This window comes from Passer domesticus, chromosome Z (genome assembly GCF_036417665.1).
Source record: "Passer domesticus isolate bPasDom1 chromosome Z, bPasDom1.hap1, whole genome shotgun sequence".
NCBI classification, from domain to species: Eukaryota; Metazoa; Chordata; class Aves; order Passeriformes; family Passeridae; genus Passer; species Passer domesticus.
In genome coordinates, this window is record NC_087512.1 from 9,518,036 (window position 1) to 9,541,400 (window position 23,365).

General features: G+C 42.4%; 1 protein-coding gene across 8 annotated transcripts in view; it reads left to right on the top strand.

The window, feature by feature from the left end:
* Positions 1–23,365, top strand: part of UNC13B (unc-13 homolog B) — a 207,347-nt gene that overhangs the window by 181,623 nt on the left and 2,359 nt on the right. For 4 of the 8 annotated variants that reach the window (XM_064405327.1, XM_064405328.1, XM_064405323.1 and 1 more), the window contains 8 exons: positions 1,610–1,762; positions 3,642–3,765; positions 10,105–10,161; positions 14,655–14,735; positions 15,127–15,274; positions 18,658–18,714; positions 21,212–21,304; positions 22,381–22,540. In XM_064405327.1, coding sequence (XP_064261397.1) covers positions 1,610–1,762; positions 3,642–3,765; positions 10,105–10,161; positions 14,655–14,735; positions 15,127–15,274; positions 18,658–18,714; positions 21,212–21,304; positions 22,381–22,540 — 873 coding nt within the window. The remainder of the gene's footprint in view (positions 1–1,609; positions 1,763–3,641; positions 3,766–10,104; positions 10,162–14,654; positions 14,736–15,126; positions 15,275–18,657; positions 18,715–21,211; positions 21,305–22,380; positions 22,541–23,365) is intronic. The other 4 variants (XM_064405329.1, XM_064405330.1, XM_064405324.1 and 1 more) reach the window with 2 other exon arrangements.

Consider the following 23,365-nt stretch of genomic DNA (forward strand, 5'->3'; position numbering starts at 1 on the left):
CTGGACACAGAAGCATCTTCTGCTTTGAGAGGAGATAAGTCTTGGGAGGGTTTATCCTTCATACAAGGCTAGCTGCTGTTTTGTTCTTGGAGGCTGTAAGAGTGAAGGAAGGAATTCCTGGAGGAATTAGGGTGCAGCAGGCCTTGTCTGACAGCATAGGTGAAGTTGTTTTTTTAGCTTGCTGCTGCCAAGGGCTCCTGTTAAGCTGTACATCTACACAAGCTTCGCTTTCAGGTGAACCTGTTGCCACAGTAACTGATCTGTTATTTTTCATAAAATTGCCAACCATTTTGACTCATATTACATTTTATCCATGAGGGCATTGTTATTTTCCATCCTTGACCTGGGGGTTTTAAAGCATCTTGAAGCAAGGTCCTGAAATTGATGAAGCAGTGGGAGAACTGTGGGGTGGGATTGAGGTGACAGAAGAGGAACTGTTAATGGAATGGGAAATATTTTATGCTCTTTTATTTGATGTGGCTTAGGTCTCTGATTAAGCTGACATTGCAGCCACAACTGAGTGCTGCAAGACTCTTTCTGCTACAAATAGGGCTGGTGGGAGACAGCTCTGGAATTTCTCCAGTGAGAGGCAGGCTAGAATAGAGTAAGAAGGACCATGAGGGTAGAAGTGACAAAGCAGGAAAGGTGACCAGGTGGAGAAGGAAGGTGAGAGCCATGGGACACTCACACCCAACCCACAGGTGTGCTGGTGGCTCGCCCGTAGAAGTTCAGGTTGTTTATGCAGATGTAAAGCTGGCTTCCAAACTTTTGTACCTCCTCTTAAATCTTTACCCTAGCTCCCAACACTGGCTTCTCTTCCTGGTTTCAAACCTCTTTGCCATTAATGGATAGTTAAATGTCACTTGTAGTGCCTGTTGTTAGTAACTGTTCTTTTAAATGTCAAAGCATTTTCCTTTATTTGCTGAATTGATTAGTTGTCAGCTCTGCTGATCTATTCATAATTTTTAATCACTGCATTATTTAATTTTGAATCTCCTCTTAGCAGGAAGAGGTGGAAAAGTAATTGTGCTTTAATGCCTTGTGTGTCACTTCGTTACAGGGAGACTGCACTTTGCACAGCTGAGCCCCACATCCCAATTTGACACTTGGCATGGACTGTATGGCAGTGGACTGGTTTAAGCTGGTGCCTGCCTTCAGGCTCCCTCTGTTATTTTAAAAACTTAAGCTATGATGGGTCATAACAGGATTTCTGCGGATGGACTCCTGGGTGCTCAGAGTGGGGCATGCATTGTGTCATTGCTCCATGTGGTATTCCAGTCTGTGTGGTGGAGAAAGCAAAGGGTACAGCATGGTGCTTTGAGCTAGGGATAACAGCATTTCTTGAAGTCAGGAAAGGATCATTTCTTGCTGCCAGATGAATGAACAAACTCCTCTCAAATGTGCTTGTATCTCATGTTTAGAGGTGGTCAGCTGTGTGCAGGTGGCAGGCATAAGGAACTGGAGAGCATGCCGCTTGGTAACAAATACAGTAAGGAAAAAAGCAGCAAGTCTTGTGAAAGAAAAGTGTGAAAGTGAGTGAACTTGAAATTTTTTACTTTGTATTTCTGCCACTAACAGTATTGTTTTTGCCTCTCTCCTATCTCTGCAGCTTTCAGACTCGGATTGATGAGTGTGTCAAGCAAATGTCTGATATCCTCTGTCAAGTGAAAGGGACAGCAAATTCTGCTGCTAATGCCAGAAACACAGTTGCACAAGATGCAGATAATGTCCTGAGGCCACTGATGGACTTCCTGGATGGAAAGTAAGGGAGTGTTCAAATATATGCTACACATACAGTCATTGGACTGGAACAAGAATGAGGCAGAGGAGAAAATAGCTCCATGCTCTTGGATTGTTGCTGAGATTTCCAGTCTCCAAATTTTCAAGAAGAATTAATAGCTTTTTTCCCCATATCTGCTTCTCACAAGCCATGGATGGGCTCTTCAGCCTTCATTCAGTGCCAAAGCACACTCCCAGTTCTTGCTACCTCTGGCATTTATAGCAATCAGCAAAACACATTGCTGATCAAGCAATGAAAGAGACTGAAAATCTAAATTTTCTAGCTGTGGGTTTTTTCCTATAGAGAATTTACTGTAGCCAGTTAGCAAGCATATTGCAAACAGTGCTTATGCACTTGATACATATTCAGCTCAGTATCACAGTCCTGTCAAATGTGTGTTCTAGTCATACCTGCTAGTGTTCTGACTAGCAAATAAGCTTCTTAACGATGGGATGTGAACATGGTTGATCCATTGCTTCAATTAGCTGTTGCATTAATAACATGCAGCATTATTCAGCCAGACAAGGAGAGTTAAATGTTCAAGCTAAGTCTTGAACTGCAAAGAGAAACAGTTTTTAATCTTTGTACAAGTTAAACTGAATGCTGATGCACATCAGTTCTTCATTTAGTAAAGAATGACCAGCAATTTTCATAATAAATGCTGCAAGAGATATGAAGCTTTACAAGTTTAAAACATAGGGTGTTTGGTTGCTCTTAGTCTTAATTATCCCATCTTTCTTTTGGGTCACTGTGTTTTAAATGACTCTGCAGCAGTCATTACATCTAGGAGCCTTCTCATTTGATCACTTTCTGTGCATGTCTGCATGAATCCTGAAAAGCTATATTCCTTTGTACCATTGGGAACGTGGTATGCTACAGGTTTGTCATCCAGCTGTGGAGCAAGTAACTTTGATTATGATAATCCATGCTTGGATTATTTTCTTCTCTCCTTTACAGAAGGAGAGTATCTTTTTAGTGCCTCCTGCATCCCACCCATGTCAGTCCTGTTTGTGTTTGTTTTGTTCATTGGCTGTCTAACCAGCTGTGGGAAGAAGGGAGGTTGGGAGAAGATGTTACACAATGGAGAAGATTCAGCTCTCTTAGCGGTAGTGGCCACAGAGTTCCTGTTCACAGTGTGATCAGTAAATGCTGAAGTCCAACAAATGTTTCAAAGACGATTCTAGCACTCTTGGTCTTTTTTAAAGCCTGTACAATAATAAAGGAAGAAAACCTAGGAAAATGAAGCTCCTTGTGTTGCAGCAGATAAACACATGGCAGGTGATCGGTGAATGCAGTCATGACAAAATATGGAGTTGTCAGAGAAACATTTTGGAGTGGTTTTAGAGGTGAAAGATTTAGCTAACTTCAGCAGCTTTCAGAAGCAATGCAGGAATTTCTGCACAACACTCTGGGAAGTGTTAATTTAGGTATTCATCAGAAATCATTATAGTGACCTCTTGCAGCTTAAAATCTATTATTCTGTATTTATAATTTTTTCTGTATACTCTATAAACCAAATACGATTTCTTAAAGGTACCTGTTCAATGGTACCTGCTATTGTTTGGATCATATGTATTATTCCAAACTGCCTATCACCAAATGACACCTTCTGTAATCCCCAGGTCAATAAATAGAAATATTATTGAGATCAAAAATGTCAATGATCCATTTTGTGGTTTTAGTGTTTTTAGTGCTAGAACTCCAACAGTGAGCACACATTCCATGTGTTAGAAAAGGGAAGAACAAAGCAATTGTTATGAGAAACTGCTTTGGACAGGGCATTGAATCTTCTATATGCAGCTCCTTTTTCATTGCGTATTGTGCTCTTTGAACTTACTAAGTTCTTGCTCTTTCCCTGCAGCCTGACACTGTTTGCAACTGTGTGTGAAAAGACAGTGTTGAAACGGGTGCTGAAAGAGCTCTGGAGGGTGGTAATGAACACCATGGAGAAGCTGATTGTGCTGCCTCCTCTTACAGACCATACGGTAAAGCTTTTTATCCTTCCTGACTCATACCAGAAAGTGTTGCCATTGCCTGTGTAACTCATCCCCCTGACCTAGTGAGTCATCCATCCAGGTAAATTTGTCTGCATGTAGCCTGCCTGAGGATAGAAAAACATGTCTCTAAGTTGGTAAAGAAAGGGAGCATCTCTATTTATGGTAGGGCTTCAAGATACAGAGCACTCTCCAGAAAACAACCACAACTCAAAGTCCATGATCCAAAAGAAGTTTCTGTCCAGTGTATCTGATTAGTGTTTTGCAATCCTCTAAGGAGAGCTGTCTGTGTATGTGGGAATTACAGAACAGTTAGGCTTCATGGCCTTAGGTCATGACCTGTAGCCACTTTTGTCCTATCATCTGTTAGCCAGAGTGTCTCTCTATATAGATGTGGTTGATTTGAGCTTTTTTTTTTAAACCATTCCCCCATTTTACCCCCCGCAGAAGGCTTTAACACAGCATTGGCTGGCAGGATGTGATATTGGGGAGTTGGAAGTGAGTCCAGATAGTTTTTCTTCAAAGGCAGTCTTTTGTATAATTGTTCAGCTGTGTGAACATGCTGGATGAATGTGTGTTATGAATGTAGTGATGCTTTTAACAATGGAAGATTAACTCTTCCTCAGTTCTGAGAAACCAGAGAAACTGATTAAATGTCAGTCATGCATGCCTAGCTGCTCTGGGGGATGACACTCAGTTGGAGGCAGTGTGAAGTTTGGGCTGTAACCTCATTATTTACAGATGATCCAGAACTTCTTTTCATGTTGCTATTAGAGTGAACTTGCAGTCTGTAGCTCAGTTATGCAGCCTTACTTTTTTCCTAGTGGTGGATAGAACAATAGTGGTTTTTACTATTCAGCAGTTCCCTCACATACCTGGACTGGGATTGTTGGGTTGCAGTGTCCAGGGAAGTGATGCAAACCTGCCTCTTGCTATAGGTGTTTCTTGCTCTGAGAGAGAAGGCCCTTGTCTCTGGCCTTGATGATGATGATTTTAAATAAAACTGTTGGATGAAGTGCACTGTTATACCTACAACCATGAAATTTGCATGAGGTGTAATTTGCTAAAGACTGCTTTCTCTGAACTCAGATTTGGAGTAATCATTTCTGCTTGCCTTTATGATTTGTAAAGAAGAAAAAGAAAACAAATTTAGGAAGGTGAAATTTCTTTGTCTTGGTTGAATTGCCTTTAAAAAGGAGTCTTTGGGGTCAGGTACTAAAATCATCATGTAGAAGCAGCATTAACATGACCCATTTGGAATGGAATCAGTGAGATCAAGGGCCTCAGAGAGAACTAGGGAGGAGCTGTTTGAGCTTTACACTTGCTAGTTTTGGATTTCAAAGGCAGACTAGGAGAGTGATTCAGTACTTGTATCATGAAGGAGGCAATAACTGTGATCAGCCAATTCTTCCAACCTGCAGGATATTGCTATAAGCCACATAAAGGTTTCTTCGTAGCTGCCATCATTTCAGTTTCAAATTGAGAAGCAAATTGAAGTATATACTCTCCTCTCTGAGATAATACAAAATACTCATAGCTGGATTTCTTGGTGTCTAGTTAGTTGTATGGTACTAAGGAGGCTGAACCAGTCTAAACTGGAAATGAGTTGCTCTTCCATAAGGACAGTTATGAGCAATGCAATGATTAAAATGGCCTTGTCTGCAGTCCTTGAGCAGGGAACTGGTGGTGAGGCTGGATGAGCTGCAAGGACAAAGAGCTGCTTCCACTGTTCTCTGGGGCCTAACCATTTATTCTGTCACCACCAGATTGTCATTATTCTCAGCAGTGAAGGCTAGCAGGGCAAGGCAAGGCAAAATTTGGGGCAGCCAGCATGGCAGAAGCAGTACTTTATCTTTGCTATTCTGTTTCTGTGCCAAGCCTCTCTTATCTAATTTGGCTTGCCTTTTTATTTTCTTCTTTTTTTTTTTTTTCCTTTTGAAACCACATCAGACACAAATAGCCTCGGGCACTGTAACACACTTTCCTCCCAGCCCTCAGCAACAGAAAGCCCTAGTGGTGCCTCTCTGTGTTTGAAAGACCTCTGGCAAGGATTTCCATCCTAAAACTCGTGTGCAGCCCTTAAGAAGTAGGACGTATTCAGGGTAGAAAAGAATGTATTTTATGGAATATTTTCTCTTCTTTCTGCAAAACTGCTGGAGTTGCAGAAGTCTTTTTGATGGAGGTCATGGAAAGCATACTCAGGTAGAAGGTTCCCATTACCCTGCAGTTTGCCTTGCCTGTCACTTGCATGACCCTGCCACTGCACAGTGCTTAAATACCTCTGTCCAGACTTAACAATTCCACTTGAATTAGCTTCTGGAAGAATCTGTGGTGTGAGGCTCAGGTGAGAAAGTGTTAGCACTGTGAGGGATCCAATGGGGACAGGGCAGTTTTACAGCCTCCCACTCTGACGACCTGATCTGCAGGTCCTTCATGATTTTCAGATGAGTGACTTCTCTGAGCATTCTCTGCCTGTGGCTTGTGAGATTAGCAGCAATGTGATCCCAGTAACTCACCAAGTAATTCACACCTCGCTAATTTTAAGATCCAGCATGTAATTAAACACCTTCTGTCTTGGTTGAGTGCATATACACTCTGGGAATCGGTATTTTGGGGCTCAGTGCACAACGCTTGGTGATATTAACAGAATAGTTATAGATTTCTTTCTCAACTGCTTACGATGAAACTGTACCACGCTATCAGTGACTAGTCAGGTGAGAGAAGAAGTGCTTAGTTTACACCCAGGTGATTCCTCTGGAGCCTCTCCTTTATTTATTTCACACAGTACCCCGCAGCCATTCACGTGAGGCTCTGTTTGTGCTTGCTCCTGCAGTGCTTTTTTCTACGTGTCAGACTTCTTCTCACTAAATGAGAACATATTCCAGGATAAGAACTAAATTTTCTTTAAGCTGAGGACAGAATTTGCATTTGACTTCCAGACTGCCTATTTTTCAGGCTCGTCTGCCTGAGCCGCTCCAGAGCTGCTCTGTGGTGGAGGAGAGTGTGGCTTTAAGAGGTTTTCTAAAACCTTTCTGAACTTCTGTTATTTTAAATGAATCCTCTCCCTTGTGCTAGCTTAGAGCAGAAGAGTTGAAGGCTACCTCTGTGATGAGGAGAAAAAGCGTTCTTAGCCTTGAATAAAATTATGGTCTGTGAACTGCATATGTGCCTAGTTCTCTGTACTGACAGGTAATTATTTTCCTCCTTTCATCCCCACTTTTAAGCTTATCTTGTCAATTTTTTGTGGTTTAATACACCACAACAACTAAAAAATAGTTTTGCCTTATTGTGTGCTAACAGACATTGCCAGATACAATAGAGTTTTTTTAATGAACTTAAATGCTGTTAAATTATCAGATCTCATTGTTGTTGAACATAGGAATTACAAAAATATGGGAAATAAATTTACAATATGAGATAAAACTTCCTTTCGGTGTTAGGTTTCATAAAAATAAGCATCACATATAAAACAGTTTCCAAAAAAGGACTGGAATCCAAAAATCTTGCAGTTGGCTTTTGTTTCCTTTGTCAGCTGAGCAGTAGGACAGTTAAGCTTTGGGAGTTTGAATCACTTGGAGTATAAATCACTGCCATTCTGTTGGCTTCCAACAATTAGACTTGAGTCAGCTGATGATCCTTCTCTGCATGCTTTCACTGAAGGGACAAAAAAGCATCAGACCTTAACAAGGAATTTAAAATCTCTGTGTTGTGGACTATAGGTGTGTTTCTTGTTTCTGAAGAGTTTAGGAAAGTACAGCTAACGTCACGGAAGAGCAAGGAGAACCAGCCTGAAGGCCCCTTCCCTTTCCAGCTGTGTTTGCCGCAGAGCTAGGCATGATTCATTATAAGGATTTAATTTGTCCTCATATTCTATCCTTGGCATTTTAATCAATTCCATTGTGGGCAGCTTTTCTCAAAGCTACCTGATTATTTAAGTTCAGTTGTTCTCACTCTCTGGCACAACTGGTATAAGTGCTGTCTGTAGAGCTTTGTGGTATGTTTTCCACACATAAATAACTTCTCTGAGGATTATGGCATCTTGTTTACAAGAATGCCATTTGTCAGAGGAAGGAGCTGTCCAGATTTTCATTAGATGTTACCAGCACTGATGACAAACTCTGTGTAACAGCAAAATAATTTCTCCTTGCAGATGCATTGACAGAGATTGTCACTGATTGACAAGGATTTTCTTAGCGTGCAAGAACTGGGAGTTATCTGAGCAGCTTTGTTCCATGAAGCATGTCCCATTACTAGCTATTGCTCAGTGTTACTGACCTGTTCTCCTTAGAAGCCTGAGGCAGGAAGACTGCGTGCCTGAGCTGGTTAATCTTGTTGTTCAAATGTATATTAAAGAAGTGTGCTGTGAATGCTGAAAATACTGAATTAAGAAAGGTTGATGTCACTGTATTTTGAGACTACTCCCTTTTTCAAAATTCCAGATACAAAAATGTTTTTGTTTTTGTTTGCTGCATGGTCAATGGATTCAAAACCTTGAATTTTGAGAACCTGTAAGTCAACAGCATTTCACGGCAAATGAAACCCTCCTTGCTGGAAATACTTGGAAATTCGTGCTTTTTCAGATTAGAGAGCTGTACTCTTCAACACTACCCATTGGATACTGACAGCAAGACAAGCTCTCCCTCTCATTTCAGGAGCTTTCCTTTGTAGATTCAGTGTGTTTGCCTGCACTTTCCCCTCTACCTCTACCAAAAGTTGAGAATTTAATCATTTATCAAGAGCTTCTGTTTAGCAAGAAAATCAATGATGTTCATTCTGTGTCGGTTTGTATTCAACAAACATAAAAGACTGAGGAGCAGTGAGGGTTAGCTGGTGATTACAAGTAGAGCAAATCAAAATGTGATCTGTGGTTTCAGGTCACAGAGTCTTTCAGCTTGAAGAGATTTCCAAAGCTGGAAAAACTAAAGAAAAGGCCTTTCCTCACCTAAAAAATTCAGTTCTGGCTGCTGTTGTAATTAGCAGAGTGTGTCCAGTTGCCCTAGAGCAAGTTTCAAGTTTTCTTGTGTCACATTTATAAGCTGCCTGTTTTTCTCTTGGTACCCCAGGCAACAGGTATAGAGACTTTTTGCTGAAGGGAAGCTTTTAGAGCGCCTGATGTTCATTTTAATCATTTAAAAAAAAAAAAAAAATTCAGCAGTGATCTTTGCAGTAGTAGCCAGTTCCCAGGGTCTTCTCTGCAAATCCCTGTGTGAGATAGTTCTTGTTCCACAGAGTACTGACCTAAAGAAAAATGAACAAATACCCAGGAAGGCAACAAAGGAAAGCTGAATGACATTGGCAGGGGCAAAGGGCAGTATAATAATTCTGGGTTTACATCTTGCTTCATTACAGTTTGAGGTATTTTGGGGTGGGGTGTAGTCAGGGCTGTTGTGGGAGGGACTGTTAAGAAAGAATAGTAATGTAGAGGGAAAGAGAATTGGATTTACTGGAGACCTTTTGTTCATGAAACCAACAGTACTTATGCAACATGCCCCATCCTTGGTTTGATGGGGCTCTGAGCAACCTGACCTGTTTGAAACACACTTTATGTGTTAACATTTATTTTCCAAATGCCTAAATAATGAGTTGGTACGTAGGTAACATGTAGCTTTTAAACCAGAACAGGGTAGATTTAGGCTAGATAAAAGGAAGAGATTTTTTACAGTTAGACTGGTGAAGTGCCTTGAAGCAAGATTCCTGTCACTGGGGTTCATCTTCCCTTTGTGTTTCTTCATTGGTTATACAGCTTTAGTAAGGCACAGTGGGGGAAGAAGAGCCATTAGCCAAACTCTAGAACATTTGAAGGTGATGCTGTAGTATTCACAAGACTTTGGCAATCTCTCACCCCTGAACAGCTGAGGTCCAGTTTTGTTTATGATCTGATCTGTGCATACCCCCACCGTGATGACTGGGCCCTACCTCTGTGGACAGATTCTCATCATCTTGGGGCTGTATGATTTTTTGCTGTGGCCAGTCTTTGTGTGTATTTAGATGTGAAATCTAGAGGAGTGTTTGGAGATGGCCTTCACGCCAACCCTGTGCAGTCCACTTGAAGGTTCATCCTGTATAAGTGAGTGGTTCCTCACTAAGAAAGAGTGAGCTGGTTAGCAAGACATTGTGCTCTGAAATAGCTCTTGATATGGTATCCACAGAAAGGCCAGGATTTGTACGAGGTAATAAACTGACAAGGAGAGTCCAGTTGTTGTGCCTGGCCTTGGGGTGGTTATGTGAAGTTGCTGTGAACTGACTTGACTTGCTCAAAGGAAAAATATGTGAAGCTTGTTTATAACCCTTTTTCCCCCCTCCTTTCTTTTCTAACTTCTGCAACCATAGGGCACACAGTTGATTTTCAGTGCTGCTAAGGAACTGGGACACTTGTCAAAGTTGAAGGTATTGTCCTGCATGGCTTGTGTTAATGTCCCTGTGTGTAAGCATGGAGGTGTGGTAGTGCATAGCATGTCCTGTGCTTCCAGTGGTATGTCGCTGAATGCAGTTGTAGAGAAATGCCTTTAAATGCATCAAATGTGCATTTAAATGCATTCTACTAACATTGGCGTAGTGCTTACCATTAAATCTGACTGTGCATTTAATCATCAAAGTAGTTCTTCTTTTCTCTATACACGATGCTAAGTCTGGTACATTGATTTAAAATGAAGAAAAGGAAATTTCTCAATATCTAGCCAGCTCCTCCGTATCCCCATTTATAAAAGGGAGTCCCTAATGCTTGGAAAGACACTTGCGTTAGCTGTGGGTGAATTACATGGACTGTTAAAAAAATAACTGTTGCTTATGGAAGAGAGCCTGTGTCTGTAAATTCCTTCTGCGTGGGCTCCCTTCACAGGCAAGCTGGCATTTAGCATGAAGGCTCTGTTGATGTGTTTTGACAGTGCATGACGTGACAGTGCATGACATGAGCATTATGAAGTGCACGCCACTTCATCATAAGTGAATCAAGCACTAATTCAATGATCACGACAGGAATGGTATGAAAATAGTGACGCCTCACAGCACTCGGATTGGGCTCTGCTGTGGCTACACTTGTGCTACAAGACTGGTATTGTGCAAGGGGAGGAGGTCTAAATCTTAAGTGTCACAGTGGACAGACTGCTGTGAGGGAGATGGAGCTGGACCTGAACTCTGTGTCAGAGCATGACCAAGGAAATCTTCCCAGTGCAAAGGGTATTACGCTGATTATTGCAGTTTCAAAAGGCATTTGTCCCTTCCTGTAGTTTTCTGGTTTTGACTTGCACACTAATACAGCTGTCTTCATAGACCTGTGTCCCTTGCCCAGCAGATACCTTTTCTCTCCACGTTTATGTGGCCAGTACACAGCTCCTTTAAGGCAGTGCTTATTAGCAGTCCTAGCAAGTGATCAGGGCATGCAGGTGTGTCATTAGATGTGCACCTCTTCTCCAGCTACATTTTGAGGCTGGTACACAGCAGTTAATTGTCACCTAGCATAAGCCTCCAAGTGTGTCTCCCCAGGGGAGTAGCTGTCACTTGTGCTGAGTGATGGCCTTATGCACTCCCACGGTCAGGCTGTCATCCCTGGTGACATGGTGTCTCATGAGGATTGTGTTTCCTTTCCTGCTTCCTGTGCTTGCAATGCTGTTTGTTGGCTTCCTTGGGAAAAATGGGGAGAAAGGAGCTTTGTAGCCAGCCTGGGAGAGCAGCACCTGAAACACATCATCCAAATGTGACTTCTGTTTCCTGAGTTTCCCCTTTCTCTTGCAAAACCATCAGCAAGGACTCATCATGTCTCCACATGATGGAAAAGAAGCCATCCCTGCCTTTTACGTGTACTCCTGGTGTCTGGGGGCAGAGCTCTGAATTTGCTGTTTTTTCCCCCCAGGTCACAAGGACAGTGTGTGAGTTCCTGTGGTTTGCTTGCATTCTTGGGCATGGCCACTGAAATTCACTGTTATCTTTTACTTGTTCTATATTTTCTCATTACTGGAATTTGAAAGTGTGTGCAGGGCGCCTTTTGCCAGGAATGGGTTGGAAGTTTTGCTGGTTTCCATTTGCACTGGTTGGGTGAAGGCTGTCCCGCAGCAGCAGCCCTTCTTCAGTTCAGTTACTGTAAAGCTTAACTTTGGTGACTCTGGACTGCATTTTTAGAAATGCACGTAATCATGCAAATCAGGCAAACCCTGGTGTGTGTTCAAGCCTTTATTTGCATATCCGCATATAGAACTGCAGCAGCACAGGTACACAGGATTTTTTATATGTGGCAAGACAGTCGTGCTCAAGTGTGAAAGCACCTGAATTTTGGAGACCATAAGAGAAATGACATTGTGTCCAAAAATTTCCAGTAGAATAGGAGTGTTATAAGAGTAAAAATTGTTGGAGTCTGTGTAAGAATTGTGGATATTATATTTTTTTGTCCTTTTTTTTTTACAGGCTAACAGGGAAGGCATGGTTCTTCAGACCTCCCCTCTTCTGCATTTTTCAGTTCCGCTAAAAGCCTGGGAAAATTATGGGATGGATTTTAAGCATTATTGGTCTTAAATAGGACAGGGAGAACGGAGCCCTAGTGAATCAGATAACTCAGCTGAAAACTGAGACTGACAGACCTGACAAGCACAGGCTCTTGTCCTGATGACAAATCAATTTCACAGTGTGTTTCAGAATGCACAGAAAGCCAACCATAAACCTGACTCCTTGGTGCCACATATCTGCCTCCCACTTATTATCAAACTCTTTCTGCTCAGTTTACTTAATAGCCAGCAACTGGAGCAGGGAGCAGCTGCCTCCTCTCCCTTGTGCTGCCCCCAGGGTAAACAGCCAGGCTCTGACCACAGAGTTTCTTCTGAAAATACCTGTGGAGAATACAAGAATGAGTCTGAGAAATCCGGAAAAGTTTGTTGGGTTGTTTGGATTTGTTTTTTTTTTCTCATCTTCTGCTTGAACTTGCATAATTATTTGATGTAAATATTTGTTTCTTGCTCCTGGCTGGCAGTCTGGGAAGTGCAAGGTAGCACTGTGCACAGTTCTTTATAGGAACAGTGTGGGATTTGCAGAGGGCAGGTATGCACAGGAATGACAGTCGTGGGCTCCTCTCTGAGTAGGTGCAAGTATTACAAGTCCAGTCTCTGGATTATTTTTACACAATGTGTTGAAGAAAATGACACTAGGAAACTCAGAGAAAGCAGAGATGTGTTGCTGTCACTGACAGCCTGGGCACGGGTGGAGTGGCCTCTCTGTGGGGCTGACTGAGCTCTGTAGGTGTTTGAGAGGAAAGTGCTGACCACCTGGTTTCTGTGGCAGCTGGGGCAATCTAGCAGGCAGGCCTGGAAAGTCATTTTAGCAGATGTGAAAGTAGCTCTGCCTTGGGAGCACAGCTACCCTGACTAAACTGGCCTTTCTCATGAATGTGGCCTTGGGCTCTGTCTGATTTTGCACTTAATCTGACTGTGAGACAGAGAAAAGAACACTTTACCCTCTGTGCACTGAAGTCTCTGTGTACTGAAGTGTGAAGCCACATCATCTTCAATTGAATTACCCCCAGCTCACAAAGAAGAAGGAGGAGAGCTATTGCTCCCCTCAGGACAGCATATAACAACAGAAGGCACACTGCAGCTCACCAAGTGCTGTGCCCCTGCACTCAGTCCCCAGACCAGGGACATCCTGTGTGGGGGAAGAGGCACATCGAGGCACATCTCTGCTACTCAAGAAAGCAGGGTGTGAACTTATCTGAGAAACTGACAACTTGAGAGGCATCTTCTGTGCAGTTCAAGGCTTCACTGTGTAAAGTTGATAGCTAGATGTCTGTGAGAAGTGTGGCAAATGCCTTATGGCTGCCCCTAAACTGCAGAGAGCCCTGTCTCCATCAGGCAGGAGGTGGATTGCAGTGGATAATGAATGGGTACAGCATCAGGCAGCGTGAAGAATCAGCAAGCTGCAAGATAGCCAGCAGGTTTGTCCCTGTGAGACCCACACATGATGTCACACACTAGGTGTGCTTTACACAGAGGCAATTTAGCAGATGTGTCTCCTGGGAAGTGTCTAGGGGGCCTATGACATGTTTAAAGTAGGGATAAAGCCTTTGCATGTGTAGGCCTGATTGGCCTATATCTTTTTGATGAATGCTTTAGAACCCAACCTGAAGTCAACTGGCCTGATCCTCCAGCTGCTCAGTTAGAATATGGGTTTGTGCAAAGCTTTGACTTCCTAAAATACACTGTTTTCCCCTGAGATCTAGACTAAGCATCAGAGAGAAAGAGCTTAGTGCAATGCCAAAGGATGGCACATCCTGTAGTCAGCCAGGACTCTAACGGAGATGTGCTTCCACTGCAGAAAAGGGAATTCTTTCCCAAGTGATTACTGGCTTTTTGCTATTAGAGTTGGTGGATCTTAACAGCAACAATGTCTTCTTTTAGCAAACCTATTTCCTTTTGTTTTTCTTCTTCTACACAAATGATGGAATGAATTAGTGACCTTTGTAGTTGGAAGAGTTAAAAAAAAATTCACAAACTACAGACATATAACAGCTTTCACTAATGCCTAATACTCAGAATTCCTTTATTTAGGTGGTATTTGGAGAATTTTGTTGTGGCTTTTCTAGAATGACAGTGGTGTCAGGTAGGCTTCTATTTGGGTTTTCTTGAGAGACAAACTGTGATTTTAAATTGTTTCTTACCTTTGTCTAGTTCTTTCCTTATTTATGTCTTCTGTGCCTGCAAGAAAGAGAGAAAATTAGTTTATTTCCAATTTAAGCTGTAATAAATGACTCTGAGAGACTCCATTAAACATTCCTGGAACAGCTGAATTAATGCTGCCACCACATAGATACAGCATGATCTGGAGAAAGTGGGGATGCTGGGGACTCCTTTTCGTTTAGCCTCTGACAGCACACTCATGTCAAATACAATGGTTGTTTGCAGGATCATATGGTGAGAGAAGAAACCAGGAGCCTCACTCCAAAGCAGTGTGCTGTTCTGGACCTGGCACTGGATACAATCAAAGTAAGTGATGCCATTTCTGTTTTTGCTGTTCCCAACTCCATCCCAAGTCCTCTTTGGGAGGACAGTGCCTGTCCTGGTTTGGAAGATGGCAGGAGTTTGTCCCTGCTGTCACAGTGGTAAAGGCTCTAAGTGAGTACTGCCATACATGTGTACACCTGAAGAGGTTCAGGGGACTGGCATCCTGGGAGTCAGCATATTCATGTTTAAGTGCTTTGGAAGAAGAATGCCATGAGCAGTTGGTATCAGCTGGTCTGACAGCTGAGTTTCCAATACAGAAGCCGTTTTGTGAATTTTTCCAGCTGTTTCCTATCAGTACACACAACTGCATATACACACTGGCTGCTGGTTGCAATTCTTGCTCAGTGCCTTTCCTGTTTCTTTTTACTCTTAGCAATATTTCCATGCTGGTGGAAATGGTCTGAAGAAAACCTTCTTGGAGAAGAGTCCAGACCTACAGTCACTTCGATATGCTCTCTCCCTCTACACTCAGACCACGGACACTCTCATCAAAACGTTTGTCCAGTCTCAGACAGCTCAGGGTAAGACTCTTTTGTGCTGGCAGGGTTCAGTGGAGCTCTTGGCTCTGCTCATAATTTCTCTCCCTTGTACTGCCAGTTTGTAGAGTGCTTTTGGCAGTAATGTTTCTGAAAGTGTGACAGTTCGGAGCTTGTGAAACTGGAAAAGAGGGAAAGGGGGTTATTTGCCACTCCATAACTACATTTGGGGAGAGCAGAAACATGAGAAACATAAGGCCTGGGGTGTTTGTGGTCTTTTTTTTCTCTGCAGTCCTCACTTAACAGTCACGTTTCATGAATTAATGTGGGTGGGTGGCTTAAGCAAAATTTGAAGTTACTGTACTGAGGCTTGTGCGGTGGTGTGAGGCACTATTTCAGCAAGACACCACGGCAGAAACCTGTCAGTGCCTGTGTCACAGGCCAGCTGTGTGTGTGGCACAGCCCGTGTGGCCCTGACTGAGGCTGAGTGACAGCTGTGTGATGAGTCACAGAGCTACAGGCTGCCTGTAAAGGGAGAAGTCTCTGAGGTGAGCAACAAATGCACTGTTTTGTCTGCAGCCAGTACAGGGTATGTGGGAGCTAGATGATTACAGATTACCACAACATATTAATAAGCTGCTGGGATGGGTCACCAAACTGTTTGGTGACTCTCTGAGAAGCCTTATGGCTTAGTGGTGCTGTTCCATTGAATGTGGAGGGGTAAGCAGTTAATTTCATTGCTTTCATGTGAACATCTCTATATTATTGTACAGAATAATTTGGTCTCTAGTCAAGGATGATCACAGGCTGACTGTGAATGTCGCTATTCTCAGTAAGAGGAGACAGATGCTACAAAGGGCTGGATCTAAACGAAAACTGGTATTTTTGTGGTTTTGGGCTGTTTAATTAAAACCCTTGCATTAAGCTACTTCATCCCAGCAACAAAGTCATACAACTCCCTGGCATGTCTTTCTGCAATCTTTTTGCATAGGATCCTTTTTCTTTCAATCCTTCCAAGCCTCCAAGCCTAAGAGAGCTGGCAACCCCACAGACTGTACTAACCCTGCCAGCAGGTCATCACACCAAGCCCCAGGATCAAGGGGAAAGCACTCCCTAGCTCACATACATGCCCCTGTGTGTAAGTGAGGCTGCTTGATACTGGCATTCCCCTAGCAGTGTAGAGAGTTCAGAGATTCAAAACAGCGTTTGTTTCTAAAGAGGAAAATTTAGTTTCGTTTTGGTTGAGTCATCAAGAGGAGGCTCAGAGAGGACCTGAAACTACCTGGAAGGAGATTGTGAGGTGCAAGTTGGTCTTTTTTGTCTTATCTTGTGAAAGGATGAGAAGAAATGGCCTGAAATTGTGCCAGGGGAGGTTCAGGTCAGATATTACAATTTATTTTTTCATTGAACAGGTGGTTAGACATTGAAATAATTTGCCCAGGGAGGTGGTGAAGAAGTGTACAATCTCTAGAAGTGTACAAGAGGTGTCTGAATGTGGCATTTGGGGACATAGTTTAGGGATATTAATGGTGATGCTGGATTAACGTTGGATTAACAGTTGGAGTAGATGACAGTGCAGGTCTCTTCCAGCTGTGATGGCTCTATGATTCTGTGATCTCAGCCTATAGCAGCACAGTCTAGCTCTTCCTTATGTTGAAACATACTGCATTAGAACACTGAAATTAAATTAAAACTCAGTACCTTTGAGAGAATGGTCCTGTAGCTGTGTCCCAACAGAGCAACGATGACATCCAGTGGCCAGACAGGTCAAAGACTGTTACATCCACTAGGGACTCCAGGAGCCTGGCTGTTGCCATCACTTACACAAACCACATTCTAATGGGGAACTTGAGCGCACACTTGAGTGAGTGCTAACAATCTTTGCTGTTCCGTGCACATATTTCCCATTATATATCCAATCTATGAATTAATTGAAGCTAGTTTTTCATGTGGATACTGTTAAATTACTGTTAAATTGTTAAATAAATGCTGAGCTAAGATATTAGAAAGTGTGCAGCACTGATATCCTGCAGTCCGTACTACAACCTGGAATACTTAAAATTAGAGAAAGAAAAGTGCTCCATTGAAGACACAAAAGATGTGTCAAAAGATGATATGAGAAGGCAGCTTCATGCAATGCATGATTTGACTGTAAATCTTCACTGAGGGGAAGTATTTAGCAGAAACACAAAGATAATGGAACATTATCATTACCTCTCAGAAGCAGGAATATACAGGGCTGCCACAGAAGTGGGTGCATGGGTATTTATGTATTTTTAAGAAGCTTACAAAGAATGAAGCTCTGGCTTTAGGGCACTGTATGCACATGTTATGAGGTCACCAGTTAAATCTCAAAGCTGACTGATGACATTTCTTTGTGACTTATTCTAAACCACTGTAGGAAACAAGTACTGGGCAGCTGGCCACTGATCCAAATCAGTACCTTGTACATTAGTAGGCTTGAGAATTTTGGACCCTGTTTAGGGAATAAAGGATTTGTGCTATACCACCTAATATCTGCAGAATCAGTGCTGGGATGTACCTGAGAAAGGCATGACTCTGATCTCTTCCCTGTGCTGACAGGACCTGAGGGAACGGCCTGAAGTTGTGTCAGGAGAGGTGGATATCATGGAAAGGTTCTTCAACAAAGGGTGGTTGGGTATTGGCTCTCCAGGAAAGTGCTTACAGCACCAGGCCTCTCTGAGTTGAAGTAATGTTTGTACAATCCTCTCAGGTAGAAGGTGTCACTCTTAGGATGGTCCTGTGCAGGACCAGGAGCTGAACTCAATGACCCTTGTGGGTCACTTCCAACTCTGCATGTTCTGTGATTGACTCCCTCCCAGCATTGGAGCTGAAGAAGGATGTTAATTGCTTACCCTTCTCATTAACCATGGCTGGTAGATGGGTTTAGAGAACTGCACACAGGTTGGAGGGACAGAAGGGACAGCACTGCTATTTACAGCTCGCATCTGCTTACCAGAGCTCTGTGACTGAGGTTTTGCTTTGCATAAGAGACACAAGCTCCTGGGAGGACATGGCTTCATGCAGTATAATTTAAATGCTGTTTGCTTCTCTTACTTCCCTGCTCAGTGGTTGCACCTTCCAGTTCGTGAGGTACCTACTGCTTTCATTTCATTACTGAGTAGGCTTCTATGGCACTAGGCTGCTAAATGTTTGCTCTGCAGATTGGATCAGGGCTGCAGTTTAGTTATGGCAGCACAAATTCTGTTCTGTTTAACCCAGACTATGCCTTACTTGCAGACAGCCTTGCTCTCCAAATCCTGGTGCAGAAGATCTAGGAGGATATTTTGTCTGTTAAGAGCTAGAATATTTGCCTTGTGTTTAAGTGACATTGCTAATTGTGTTGTAATTCATACTCTTCTCTCTTTATCCTGCTTGCTTTCTTGCCTTTTGAATTCATGTCTCAGTGCATGATGGGAAAGGTATAAGGTTTACCGCTAATGAGGACATTCTTCCTGATAAGGGTATGTTCAAGATTAATGTTGTTACCATAACAACATTACCCAACTGCCTTGCTTTTGAAATCATCTTGCCCATGCTCAGAAACCTTTTCCAGAGTCCTGTTCCCTGTAGTTCCCTTGTAGAAGTGAACTTCCACTGAATGCTTGCATCCCACAGACTGAGCCACAGGTTGTGTGGTTTGGAAGTCTGTATCTTGCCTGAGAACCTGTTCCCACGCTTGAGATTTATTCATGGGATGTGAAAGCTGCCTTGAAAATGGACTGTTTTTTGGGAGATGCTGCAGACTTGTTCCCCTTCCCTTTACCATGGGGTGCGTGTTTCAAGTTCTGGGCTTGCATGCGTGTGGTCTGCTGAGAAGGGCTACTGTAATATATGGGAATGTTGGATATGCACTCAAGGTTATGGCCAAGCTTGAACCATCTGGCTTGAAGGGGGGTTATCTAAAGGTCTGGATGCCCAGGAGACCCCTACATATTAAGTCTTGCAGTGTTTCATCTCTTAATTTATTTTTTGCTGTCCAAAGTCTTTTTATTATCTCAGATGAAACACATCTATAACCCTTTGCACGAGCTCAATTCTGCAGTTTCACCTTTCAGCATTGCAATACCAGTGAGGCTTTCATGTCAAGAATTAAGTGTGCTTGTCACTAAACGTACAAGTATGTGTACACACACAGTTACACATGCTCAGAATATTTTTCTTGGCCGTCTTTAGAGTAGTTTTTTCTCTCTGAAAATTTCAGTTCACAGAACAAGATTTTTATATGAAAAGACAAGAATGAATGTAGGAAAAAAAACTGTAATATGAGTTTTGTCTTCTTCATAGGTAGTGGAGTGATTCTGCTCTTATTCTTCTGATACATCAGCATCTCCTTTATAACCCACTAGTTGCACTATAGATTGATAAAGACCTGAATGTTTGGTGGCTGATGTTTCTGTAGGATATGGCCATTACATACTGTTGGTAATTCTGCCTCTTCCTGTGGATAATGCCAACAGTGAAGTGACAGACCCACACCAGCAGATGGATCAGGTCAATAATTAAGCCTACCAATTTTAAAGCTCTGTGCTTATATACAGAAAAAAACAATATTGCTCTTCTAAGTGGGGAGGAAAGAATATGTTCAAGGCCATCATTTGTTACACCCTAAAGATTGTTCAATGTGCTCGGGTCAAGAATGAGAACCTATCCTGAGTTGATAAGTTGAGGTTCTGTTTTGGTTGCTCAGATGCTTTTACTGGTATATTAATGTGACTTTCACTGCCTACAGTCTTGTGGCATGTAATTTTCCTCAGAGAATTACACAGGTTGGCACTCAACCTCTTGGTCTGCTGCAGACCATTCTTGTGAAAGTTGACTTTTTAGATCAGTCTAATCAAAATGTTTGTGTAATGATATCCTTCAATCTCCTGATGTAGAATTTCAAACAGACCAGTTTTTCACTTAGTAATGTATCTTACCCTCAAATTTGACAAAATAGCTGCTATTCATAGGTATTCAATTACCCTCTAGATATCTCAATTACAACAGCATTGCTAATTGTCAAACTAAGATCAGGCAGTTACCAAAGAGAAAGTCAGAAAAATCTCACTCTCTTATCAAAACTTGATTTTAATTTTGCAAAGCAGTCATTTTCTGTAATTTACGTGACATCTTAACTTTATTACTCAGAAAAATGTCATTTCCATGTATCACATGATGATAATTGTGATTAAAAGTTTAAAAGTTGAAAAAAATCATAAAATATGAATTGTAATGTTCATGAGATCTCACTCTTATATGAACATGTTCTCTTTTCCCTCTGAAACTACATCTTGTTTTCTCCCTGGCTAATTGATAAAGAGAAATAAGTATGCAAATTGTGAGTGCTTCTCTCTCATCATTTTTGATGCACAACAAAGAAGTGATTCTGATCATCTTCCAAAGGGAAACAGATAAACAGTCAGGATGACAATTTTTAGGTGAGGTACAACATGCAGGAAGGTTCATGTAGGGTGAGACTGCACTATGGCTCTGTGCAAATTATTAATACCTTTTTTTTTTCTTATATTTCCTCTGTTGTGTGATGTCCTCTCCTTCTTTTTATTTTTACTGTTGAATTTTTTTGTCCTCCCTTCCCTGAGCAGACAGGAATGCCAGTGCCCACCACTGGAATGCCTGCATGTGTACACAGTAGTTTGGCAGGAACCCTCTGAAAAATCCTTGCTCCCTGTGAAGGTCCACTGTTGAGGTCTTTTAAATTCTATAAAAACCTTCACTGGTGTTCTCAATAGGATGCAGTCTTTGTTGGAGTGGAAGAAGTGTTGGTGTTTATGTGTGTTGGGCATGTGAGCCTGATGCTAACTTGCACTACTGTGACATTCTCAGTGCTGGCTGAAAAGCTGTCTCTGGGAGGTGTGCTGTGAAAACACCACATTGTCTTCCTGAGGCCATAAAGACTTGTGCCAATAACCAGTAATCCATGTGTGCATGGTGGGGGTGTCCATTTCCTTCCAACAGGCTCCGGTGTGGATGATCCTGTGGGAGAAGTGTCCATCCAGATCGACCTGTACACCCACCCAGGAACTGGGGAGCACAAGGTCACGGTGAAAGGTATGGCAAAGCACGTGCTGTGCTCAGGCTCGCCGGGGCAGATCTCCAGCTGGCAGTCTGGGTATTTCTGTGTTAGCTCGTGGGATCTCAGGCCAGAATTTGTTTTCTCTGTTTCACATCAGGGACACGTAGGGGAACAGCAAATGAGCTTGTCCAGCCAGTGACATGGCAGTGCACAGCCCGGTTGTTTATTGGCAGCGATGTATGCAAGTAAACAAAAATCAGATGATGGCTCTCGCCAGGCGCCACAGTTTAGTCTGTGCTGCAGAGAACAGGGCAGGCTGATCTTGCGAAACTGCTCAGTGTACACCCAGAGATCACAGAGGCCCTGAGAGTTCAGAGGCTCCTCTCCCCAGTCTTGAAGGCCACACTGGTCCCAAACAGCCACTCTGGAAATAACCAAAGCAGTGATTCATCCCAGGGTTCCTTTTCCTCCTTCATCTCTTTCACTTGAATACAGCATACTTAACTACTTCAATTTCCTCTGAAGATTTATATAAACAGTTCTTCAGGCCTCTCTTCTGGTTAAATCTACACTGAAGTGCAAAAGCTGGTTTTCAGACCTATTTCCTCTGCTTCAGTCTGTTCCCTGCAGTGACCTGAGATAGAATGAGAATTAAAAGCTAATAATTCTGGATCCTGAAACCACATGCAGCACATGGGCTTTGTTTTTCTTACCTGCAGTCCCATTTTCCTTTTCAACAGAGGCTTTAATATTGGCCTCTAAAATGCCCCTTCTTTTACTTATCCCAGACATAATGGTGATGTAAGCATGGAACTGTCAGGGCAGCCTGCCCGGAGCTGGAGGAATGCCTATTTTCTTGGGCTTATTTCTTGACAATCTGTATGGCAGAAGTTACATACTAGTGCAAACTTAAATTCCCTTCACAGAACTTAAACTAGATCAAAAAAGCATATCCTTGCATTACAAGAAAGTCCTGCCCATATGCGTTGTGACACTGTCATGTTTTGAGTTAGAAACAAGAAATTGAAAGCAGGGCAGAGCTGAAGGATGTCCAGAGCAAAAAATACGAGTGAGTATTTGCTGTAAACCAGGTTGTGATTATCTTTTGCAGTTGTGGCAGCCAACGACCTGAAGTGGCAGACATCTGGCATGTTCCGTCCATTTGTTGAAATCACCATGATTGGGCCCCACCAGAGTGACAAGAAGAGGAAGTTCACAACCAAGTCAAAGAGCAACAACTGGGCTCCAAAATACAATGAAACATTTCATTTGTAAGTCTGAAAAATATCCTGAGGATCTGGCATGGCAAGTGCAGATGCAGAGGGACAGATAGGGTTGTCCAGTGTCTCCAGACAGTCTGCACAGGCCAAGAAGAGTACATGAACCAGTAGCTTGGTCCTGTCTTTGAGGTCTTGGCAGAAAAGCTGGATTATGGAAGTTTTTGCTGCGGGTGGGACACGGAGGTTTGTTCTATAGCAGCAGTGTCCTTTGGCCACCTTCTGAAATGCTCTGTGTGTGTCTTATGAAAACATTTTACTGTGCTCTGTCATTTTAATGAACTTTTTATTTTTTATTGGTAGAGTTGAGGCTAAAAGTTCATTTTTATTTATTTCTTAATCTTAATGTGCGTTTTTATCCCAACTTGACCTGTGGGACGTGCTTTCGGAACTTGTTTCCAAGGATACAGCCCTTGGAATTGGTAGCAAGTAGCACTGCTCAAATTGCTGTGTTTCTCAGCATTGAGTATTGATCTCTTCTTATTTCATTTTCTTTCATTATTGTAAGGACATATTCCTTCTTGGGAGGCTTAACAGAAGGAGCTGCAGTCTTGAACTCTCTCAGCTGTACATATAAAAATGAGATGAGGAGAACTGAGGAGAAAAAGGCTATAAACATCTGGGGGAGAAGGGAGAGAAGGGAGTGTTCATATAATTGTTCCGTTCTCTGAGGAAAGGCAGGCTTCCTCTAAGTGAAGAGATTTTGTTCCTTTTATTCTTTCAATTTTAGAAACATCAGAAGGGTTGGGGATTTATTTTTATTAGCTTTCACATTAATGGAAGGTCCTGAATCTTTAACAAAGACTTCATCTAATTAAA